Here is a 10076-nt window from a genome sequence, read left to right as displayed (position 1 = left end):
GACGTTTGACCTCATCAGCTTCATTAATTTTTGTAAATATCTGCTTATTCTGAATTTGATGCAGCAACACGTTTCAAACCAGTTGGGATAGGAGCAACTAAAGACTGGGAAAGATGTGGGATGCTCCAAAAACACCTGTTTGGATCATTCCACAGGTAAACAGGTGATTGTCATGATTGCATTGTGTTTTACGTTACACACAGCGTCCAAACTGCTTTGGAATCAGGGTCGTAGGAGTGCAGTTAATCGCGGAAAACTGGAACAATTGGCAGCAGAGGAAACAATTTAAATCCATTTTGATAGCAGGCATCAAAATCGTAGTGTGTCAGTATTTCCTCTGTTTTGTGATGGAGAATTAAGTACGTTTTTGCACTGTCGGTCAGCAATTTAAAGATGTCATTTGGTGATGAGCATATTTCACTATTTTCTGGCATTTTAGAGAACAAACAACTAAGTGGGAAAACAGGACTTTCAGTGACGTTTACAGGAGCAACCTTTAGTCTGGTTTTTCCTGTTCTTGACTAAATCAACATGATTTTTACTTTACCACGTTTTCCAAGAAAGTGGGTGATAATGTCATTCTTGGCAGTGCAACCAGATTATTCCCTGTTGTCTTCCTGGCACATGTGGAGTTCAGGATCCAGATATGGGCGACTACTATTGGCCCCACTGGAATGTTTTTCTATTTCAGTATCCTAAAATGTGGCAGTCTGGCTGCTTCATCTCTGCTGAAAATAAACGTCCTGGACTTGTTTGAGTAGAGGGTGTGCGCCAAGCAGGGGAGAAATGCATGCAGCGCCGTGAGTTTGCATTTATAAATCATTTTATTGGTTTTACAGTTAGCATTTTGATGTGAAATGATCTGTTTCCACGGCAACAGTCCCTGCACAGTAGCGCTGAGACACACACTGACAGCTGGAGTGCATGGCACCAATACCAGTCCCTTGGGTGCTTCTGGCATGAGCTCGCCGTTCCCCTCTCGCTGTCACAGCAATAGCACCGACATCATCGAAGTGTTCACACGCGCTTGTGTTTTTGCTGTCCAATAGAGATTGTCCTTTCTCAGCGAGAGGCCCAATCACAGGGACTCTTTGAAGGCCCCCAAATGTCCTCCTCTGTTGTCTCATCAGACTCATGGAGGTAGGAGAATCATCTGAAGCTCCTTTCAAACTTGTATCAGCCATTTTCTCCCATATTTATATGTATACAGTCCACCAGGGTCTGTCTGATGATTGTACTTTGTCCATGTCACAAATGGACCACGCTGCCGCTTTGTCCACATCCTACACAGTCTTGATCGTCCCATCCTGACTGTCCACCACTGATTGGTCCATTTGTCTGTACAAAAGGCCACTAGACCAGACCTTGATGCTTTGCTGCCTCTCTGCCCGTCGGTTTCATGCTCTCTCCAGGTCTTTGTACTTCTTGCGCAGGACAGACACTTGATCTTTGAAGAGCACGGGGTCCAGGCGAAACTGAGAGTGGACCAGGGGCATGTAGCCAAACCAGTTGGCAAAGGTGTTGACACACTCCTGCCGCTGGTTGAAGTGCTCCGGGTTGGCCCAGGGGACACTCTTCGTACCCTGGGAGGCAGAAAAAGACACTGTCATCCACCGCCCAGCACTGACCTGACAGCACTGAACACACGTGACACTAACGGTCGCCTACCTGTGGACTGGGCAGCTCTTTGTACTGCTTCCTTTGGGCCACTTTGATTGGTGGAAGGTGGGTTACAGCAGAGACCAGGAAGTTCATCAGGATGTCCTCACAGTTGGAGGTGCGATCCACCAGAGTCCGCAGAGTCTGGGGCAGGTAGTGGGAGAACAGGTAGTGGTAGTACCTGTAGGGCAGGTGTTAAACAGACAGGTGCATAATGTTATTAGAATAGTAAAAAGTGGATAGGACATCTGCATTCTGGATATTTTAATGAGAGCAAACAAGTTACAGAGGATATTCAGCCAGTAGCTGCTAATCGCTTCGTCCACAGCAGTGAGGCACAAAGCAGGAACTCATTATATCAATGCAAAACAGAAATTAGAAGAAAAACGAGAATGCGAGTTAAAACAAAAAGTGAAGCTAAATTATGAATAAAAATCGAAATTTTGTCCTCTGCTTAATTTAGCAGCTTTTTATTATACAGAGCAGGCTTTTCTGTTGACTTGAGTAGCAGTGATTTCACTGCAGACATTCAGCACACTGCTTCATTTTTCTGTTTGACAACAAGAGAAGAACACCAACTGATTAAAAAAAGAAAAAAAAAGTGAGTACTGAGTCTACATCAAAGACGCTTTGACATAAACCAGCTTTCACAAACAGAAAAGACGCTGCTGGGTTTTCTTATACAACCCCGATTCCAAAAGAAGTTTGGATGTAAAATATAAATAAAAACAGAGCGCGATCATTTCCAAAGGAACTGTGTTTACTGACAACAGCGTCACGAAGTGTTCCTGTAACATCCTTCATCCAATCATGTGTTCACAAAGTGGTGAAACTCGCTCCATCCTCGTTTGTGAGCAACTGAGCCTTTCCAGGATGCCCCTTTCATTCCCAATCATGATACTATCACCTGTTACCAGTGAACCTGTTTACCTGTGGAATGTTCCAAACAGGTGTTTTTGGAGCATTCATCATCTTTCACAGTCTTTAGTTGCTTCTGTCCCAACTTATTTGATCAAATTCAGAATTAGCAGATATTTACACAAATCAATGAAGCTGATGAGCTCAAATATTAAATGTATTGTCTTTGTGCTGTTTTCTGTTGAGTCTGTGTCAAAAACCATCAGCACGTTATCACGTTCTGCTTTATGTTTTAAACAGCGTTCAGGGTTATAATTTCTTATTGGACTGTGACACAGCTTCTACCTCCTGATCACAGTGTTTCAGGGTTGAGCGGTGACGTCTAAAATCTCTGCACATTCTAGTTTTGGAAAGACGAAATGGCACCAGCTGAAAAAAAAATCACCTACAGGATGGTGATACATTTCAGCCACGTGCTTTCCACGATCACCCAAATGTAAAGAAGAAGAGGAGAAACCACGGAGATGTGAAGAAAGTAGGATTTAACCAAAAATAAGCTGTTATTTTCACATGTCGCGCCTTACACGTTGCTCTGTTGTTGCTCTCGCAGGAATATTTTGTCACATCTGTCACCGAGGACCTGATATTCTGTCCCACTATTATTAGTCTCCAATTACAGTTTTAGCCTCTTGTGCTGCACTCACAGTACAGTAAATCTCTTTTGACAGGTACATCAGCTAAACACCTAAAATAAAAATGTAAAAATCATGCGGAATAATCGTCGGTTTATCACAGGTGGAGGCCAGACGAGCAGTACCTGTATGGTATCAGACCTGGAAACATCTACGGAAAAGAATAGATGGTGTGATGTATGTTGATGATATGTATCTGGGACAAGTTAACCATTTCACCACCAGCGGGATTTGATATTTTTAGTGCACAACAAGCTAAAGCCCTGTGGTACAAATGCATATGTTCTCCACTCCTTCAGCTTTCAAGGCTGGAGGTTTTAGTGCAGTGATTTCTCAGCTGGTAATTCTGCATTACATTTGTCAGACATAGCACCTACCACTGTTTTCTATTTTGTGCTAAATTAACAACAGTTAACTTTATGTGGGTTGTTGGAAGCTGTTGCTTTTTCCTGTTGGATCTTGTCACATTTAAAGGACCAGTGTGGAGGATGTAACAGTGAGAGTGTAGATTGCAATGAAGTGAATCCGCCTTCCCTCACCCGTCCCTTTGCATGCATGTAGGAAAACCTACGGTGGCCTTCAGGTAACTGAAAACAAAAGGTCCTCTCTGGAGCCAGTGTTGGTGCAATATGGTGGACTCTGTGGAAAAGGATCTGCTCCCTCTGTCGATAAAGCTCTTTCCAAGTTCTTAGTTTCAGGTGATTCTGCACTAATGAAAACATAATTTTTAATATTATGTTCCATTTCTGCCAGTGGATCCCCCCCGAAATCCTACACTCAGGTCCTTTAATGTTTTAGTTTTTTCGCAATGCAGCCTTATTGTGAAAAAGCCATTTGGTGTGCTGTCACATCGCTTCACTGGTAGAATATACAGTAAGTAATTAGAAAATTTGCATGTGAAAGACTAAAGCGTGGGTTCTCACAATGAGAAAGGCAGGTTTTAACGGGCTGCTCATTGTCATTGCTCTCTTTAAGTGGTGAAACGGGCATTCGAGGTAATGCAGATGGGACTTGCAAATATCAGTGGGCCTATAACCAATGGGCCGTAGCTAAAGATTCAAATTAGCATGACAAAAATGTGTTTCCAAAGAAACTGCTGACAAAAATGACCACTTTGTCTCAAAATGTTGCAAGGTTTCAGCAGCTTTTAAAGTGCCCTGACTGTGGAGTAATTACATTCATATTGTATAAGAGCTCACAGCCCTCTGCAGCTGCACATATCGAATTCAGGCTTTTTCAAATTAATCAAACTGCTTGAAGTAATCCCTGAGTAATTCATCCTCTGCTTTTCTTTTGCTCTCGCTGACACACACACATAATTTTCCATGATACTACTTTATTCTGTTTGATTGTCCCTTTTTGCTTTTCATGTTGAGATCCGTGTCATTACGCTTGCTGCCGCTGCAGTTCATGAAGTTGTGCCTTGTTTGTAGCTGCTGATCTCAGAGAGGCAATCTGTTTTGATCTCCGTTGTACGAGTATGTGTGCGCGTGTCTACATTTAGTCGGGCATGCTTTGCATGCATGCTTCTTGTAGTTTAATAATGAGAACATATCTGAAGAACAGTATTCAAAGAGAAAGCCCGTGGGGCATTTCCTGTTTTTAGCCAAAGCTAACAGTGTGGCTAAAGGGACAGCAACATTGGTTAGTCGGTCAGTCCGCCACTTTGGTTCAGCTGTAATATCTCAACAGGATGGACTGCTGTGTAATATTGTACAGGCATTCATGGTTTGATGAAGCTTCATGACTTTTCATTAAGTTCACATTTGTGGTTTTGAGTGAAACATCTCAGCAGCTGTTGGAAGCGAAGTTTGGTACAGACACTCATGTTCCTCACAGGAGAAGTGAGAAAAACTTTCTATGATCTTTGACTTTAACACCATCATCAGGTCAAAACACCTGCAAATGTTAGCATGCTAACACGCTAAAGATGATGAATTATGATAAACATTATACCTTGTAAACATCAGCATGTTGGTGTTGTTACTATGAACATTTTAGCACACTGCATTTAGTATTTAGCTCAAAACACCACTGTTCCCTGCTAGCGCGTCTGAAGCACACATTTAGTCTTTTTCAGATGTTGTTAGATAACATTGAAAAAATATTAGGAGGTAAAATATTTAACAAAAAAAAAAAGAAAAAAAAGTTTCTGGAGCTCCAAATGGCATTTTCAGTTTAGTTTGTGTACCTGTGGTAGAAGGCAGCTCCAGTCAGGACTATGGAGTAGTCATTGGTCCATTTAGAGGTGTAGCCCCAGGCGCGCTTCAGGGGATCCCAGAAGTGGCTTCTGGGAGGGTAACCCACGATCCGCTCGGGGAAGCTCCGCCACACCAAGAAGGCAAAGTTCACCTGAGAGTGCACACATGGAACACTTGGACACTGTGGCAACTTTTTCACGAATATTGACTTCAATGTGTGTGCAGCTCTGCTGTGTGTTTATTAATAACACGCGCACACACACCTCACTGGTCAGCAGGACCGTGTCCTCGTCCAGACTCAGCACTGCTTCTGTCTCTATGGCAACATGAGGTAGGAACCGACTGGTGGTCTGAGAGAGAAATACGACAGGAAGTCTTAGTTCTGGCACTGTAGGCTACATGTTGTCTGGCCTGTGCTTCGAAAGATTACGAGGATGAGCGAGAGATGATCATGTTACAGTAAATCATGCTGACTGACTGAGATGAGTGAATCACTATAGATTTTGCCTTGGGAGTAAAAAAAAAAAAAAAAAAGGCAGTGAAACGAAGCCTGAGAATGAGAGTGAGTGACATTTATGAAAGCGAATGCCACACGGATCGGTGGACATGTCAGATATACGTGGATAGGAAGAAAGACAGAGAAATACATATCAAGCAGAAGGAGCAGAGTAACAGACATGGAGTGAAGGAGAGAGAGATGCATAAACAGACTGAGCAAGCGACAGTTTGTCATGCTGTCAGTCAGACGTCAGAGCAGACTCCAGTCAGCGGCGCTGGTCCTCACCTTCCTCCTGCCGTCTGTCACAGTGAGGGGGACGGGCATGGGGGGCCATTTGCTCCGACTGGGCGGCGGCTTCTCGCTGTTCCAGAGAATGATGATCTAGAGCAGCAGGGGAAGGGGATTTTACATAACACACACACACACACACACACACACACACACTGACGCATTAGACTGAGTGGAAATAGCAGCTCACATCAATCAAACGGTATGTTGGTAGAACTACGCTTTCGCTTTAACAGCACATACTGTGGAGGACCGCACGTGTGGCTGCATTACATCCAATTTTATCATCGTCTCTTTTCTTATTTACCTGCGAGCAGTATTTTGACTTGGAGACCACCTGCAGCAGCTTCATGATTGGCTGAGACTGGGAGACCAATGGGGAGACGGCGTGGATGACAGCAGTGAACTCTTGACCCGGACTGACCCCTGAACATAGTCATGAAAAAATAATATGAGGGTAAGATGGAGAGTCTCACCTGTTTCAATATTTATGAGGTGCTCTTTTATACAAGAGACAAGTGTATCTGTATTATCCATTAAGGATCGTTACAACTATGTAAAGCCCCCTCCCCCCCAATGGTGGTATCAAGAAAAGGCATTGTGATAGAGAGCTGCTGAAAGCAACATACAGATTGCACCAAATTTCACCAGGATTGTCCGCATTTTCCCTCAAACAAAAACATGTGTCGCTGGAAAAAACTGAAAAATGCAGCTTTACATAGACTGAAATAATAAAGATCCACATTCGTAACATATATTTTAGCATTTTAGCATTAAAGCTAAACACAGACAAATAAATATTTGATTAAGATTTGATGGCCGAGTGTTGATTACTCATCTCTCCCTCCACAGCTCTCACATAATCTTCTCATCACCTTCCTGTGAAGTCAAGATTTGCATGTTGTGCAGCCTTATTTAAATGAAGGGTGTGCTCACCTAATCCCAGGTAGTAGAAAGGGAAATGTGCGAGGTGGGTGGAGTACTCTGGTAGGACCAGCAGGCCTCCTGGCAGCGAGTTCCACATGTACTTGTTCCTCGATATGTGAGAGAACACACGGTCCTTAATGATCTGGGGAGGTGAAAAGAAAGGATGCAGCGTCAGAAGCAGAATGCTGCACTGTGAGGTGGCTGTTGTGCCCGTCTGGTGTAAACCTGCACTGCATTCAGTTTACCCTCTAAGCCGGTGGATGGGAGTCTTCGAGCTTAACGTAAACTCCAGTGCAATTTGAGACCTGACAGACTTGTGTTTGCATATTCCGGCAATCCCCAATAACATGCTCCGTGTACTTCCTGTTTGGCACCAATAGGAGGTGTCCACGCTGCAGCCCTCTGCCTCACTGACCTCAGGCTGACTGCACAGCTGTCTCCCATGAGGAGAGGTTCCCCTCTGCATGTTGTATGTATATAAGCAGCTTATCACCAACCTCCAGAACCTCTCCTTTATTATCGCTAGTGTAAATCCCCAGAAGAATATACACTAGGGGCTGCCAGACTAGCTTTTCTAAACACCCCGTCCAAGGCCTGCTGCTCACTGTGTGATTCCTTCAGGTTTCTGACGGGTTAAGTTCTTTGTTTCCGCACGTTTTTTTTACGTGATAAAAATTGCCAACCAGCAGCGTGTGCAAAAACTGCTCATATAAGGAGCTAGTTATTTCTTTTCATGCATCGTCTCACCCTTGGGCTAACCTTCAAATGACATTCTCTTAGCTGGAGCAACTCCTTTGAAGTACGTTTCTTCTCAGCGCGTTCAAAGACAGAGGGGTAAAACAAAAGACGGACAGATGAGCAGCACTTGACGCTAGAGCTGCGAAAATCAGGGGAAATAATCCGGCTCTCTGTTTCTTCTGGATATTGCAAAGACCCTTTCAAAGATGAAACATTTTCTGAACCTCTGCAATCTGATCACAGCGAGCAGGTTGAGACTTATATTTGCAACGTAATGATATATCATTTCTATACATTAGGGGATTTCTGTGAGACTTCAGGATCGGATGTGGCTTTGAAATGCTCCGTAGACCTACAGCACAACACACAGCTGAGATAGTAAAAGAGTAGAAATGCAGAACGTGAGCCAACATCCAACCCCGTAATCATAATGATGGAGAGGTGGTTCGATTCAGATGTGAAAACTCCGTCGGAAAGCGAGGGCTGATGATAGCACACGGGCAGCAAACCGCTGAGAGGTAGGAACTGTGGCTGTGTGTTCAACAGAAGACCTGTGTTTACAGCAGTGGCTTCTTTTTGGAGATGTTTTTACTGGATGTTGCTGCACATTCCTCAACAGAATGGTACGGTAGGAGTATAAACATTTCAATGGAGCTTCTAACCAATACTCAGCAGCCAAAAGCAGCACTTGCCGTTAAGTGTTTGTGTTAAGAGAGACACAAGGGGGTTAAAGCTGAGATTTGATATGATACAGGCGACTAGGCGACAGACTTGTGTTAAGACCAGTGTTTAAAAACGCAGAATTTTCCAGCAAAATCATTTATTCTGCTGGAATTTTTCACAGACTTCAGCTCTGGTTAACTCTGGTTGACAAAGAGCTGCAAAATCCAAAATGGAGGAAGCTATCGCACCTTATCCACTTTTCTTGAAGCCTCCATGATTTTTAAACAGTTACCAGGAAGGAGTCAATGGGACAAACACGTTTATTCTGTAAACCGTGAATTTACTGTCCCGTTAGCAACAGTGCTAACAAGCTTGCTACCTGTCAGTTAGCTTTTATTCCCTCTCCACTAAAACTGTATTAAATAATCTACAATACCAAGAAATAATGTCAGGGAAGGAATTCTGGGAGCTTTTGACTTACTAGCACTCGCATGTTAACAACTGGCTAGCATGTTAGCACGTAGTCCACCAGCTACAGCAGTTCACCAGCTAGCCCTGTCGCTAATACTGTGTTCATGCAGTGTTGGAAGGATGAGAGTAACTCATTTCTGAATGATATAATGTACAATCCTGAGAGGAAAATGTCAAAGTACAGACAAAATAGAAAGCTCAGGAAGCTATTGTGATTGATTAGCGCTAGCATGTTCCTGGCTGGCTAGAGCATTATAGGTTAGCTCACCAGCTAGCAACTAGCCCTGCAAGTCATCACTACATCGCAGATCTCCTCGAACTGCATACTTCGCAGAGACATGGATGATGAATTTCACTGTTACTTTATGCTGAGTGTGTTCAGGCCGAGGCTGACCTCCAGCGTGGTGAGGACGATCTTGTCCACAGAGGAAAAGTAGGCTTCCCACAACATCTGGGTCCTCTGTCTGAGGGCCAGGACTCTCTCATTTCCTACTGCTCTCACTGTGGATGGCACCTGAGGACAAAAGATGAGACGAGTGAGAGATCCAGACAGAGAAATTAAGCGAAAATAATTAAAAAGAACAGAGAAAAAAAACCCACAAAGAGCTCAACTTGTTTTTAAAGCAAGTTGCGTCTCTTAAAATAGACGAAAAAACAAAAAGGCATTTAAGCGATCAAACTGCATCAACTAAATCAAATAGTTGTTTAATCTGGCCCTAAAAACAAAGGAAAACAAACTGTGACACAGAGCTGATTTGGGGTCTGCTGTTCAGATAATTAGACCTTAATTAGTAAAGACTACTTTGGGGGTTTTTGCGTAAATCACCAAATTGATTTAATCACTTAGAGAGTTAAGCTCAGCGGCTCAAAGTGGAAGAAAGCCATGTCGAACTGAGAAAAGTGAGCAGTTGACTCCTCTAACGAGCGCCGCTTAAAGAAGCCGGGAGGCCGCTGAATCTCAGCTGCTCCTCTTCCCCTACATTTCACTGTTTCACCTCGCTCCCCCTCTTCTCTTTCCCCCCCATCCTTCCCGCTTTCTGCTTTTCTTTCCACTAAGCACATCTGAAGGATGGCTTCACT

At 43.6% G+C, this 10076-nt stretch overlaps 1 protein-coding gene across 2 annotated transcripts in view; it reads right to left on the bottom strand.

The window, feature by feature from the left end:
- Positions 1–805: 805 nt before the first annotated feature.
- The window catches only part of ext1c (exostoses (multiple) 1c), a 79350-nt gene continuing 70079 nt past the window's right edge, over positions 806–10076 (bottom strand). For both annotated transcript variants that reach the window (XM_076754961.1, XM_076754962.1), the window contains exons 5-12: positions 9391–9510; positions 7134–7266; positions 6505–6623; positions 6195–6290; positions 5674–5760; positions 5401–5561; positions 1669–1840; positions 806–1583 (exon numbers count right to left, since the gene is read on the bottom strand). In XM_076754961.1, the coding sequence (XP_076611076.1) occupies positions 1398–1583; positions 1669–1840; positions 5401–5561; positions 5674–5760; positions 6195–6290; positions 6505–6623; positions 7134–7266; positions 9391–9510 (1074 nt within the window). In that variant the 3' untranslated portion in view covers positions 806–1397. The remainder of the gene's footprint in view (positions 1584–1668; positions 1841–5400; positions 5562–5673; positions 5761–6194; positions 6291–6504; positions 6624–7133; positions 7267–9390; positions 9511–10076) is intronic.

Source organism: Chaetodon auriga, chromosome 17, assembly GCF_051107435.1.
Source record: "Chaetodon auriga isolate fChaAug3 chromosome 17, fChaAug3.hap1, whole genome shotgun sequence".
Classification (NCBI taxonomy): domain Eukaryota; kingdom Metazoa; phylum Chordata; class Actinopteri; order Chaetodontiformes; family Chaetodontidae; genus Chaetodon; species Chaetodon auriga.
The sequence above is the reverse complement of the archived record's forward strand: the minus strand, read 5'-3'. Positions and strand labels throughout refer to the sequence as shown.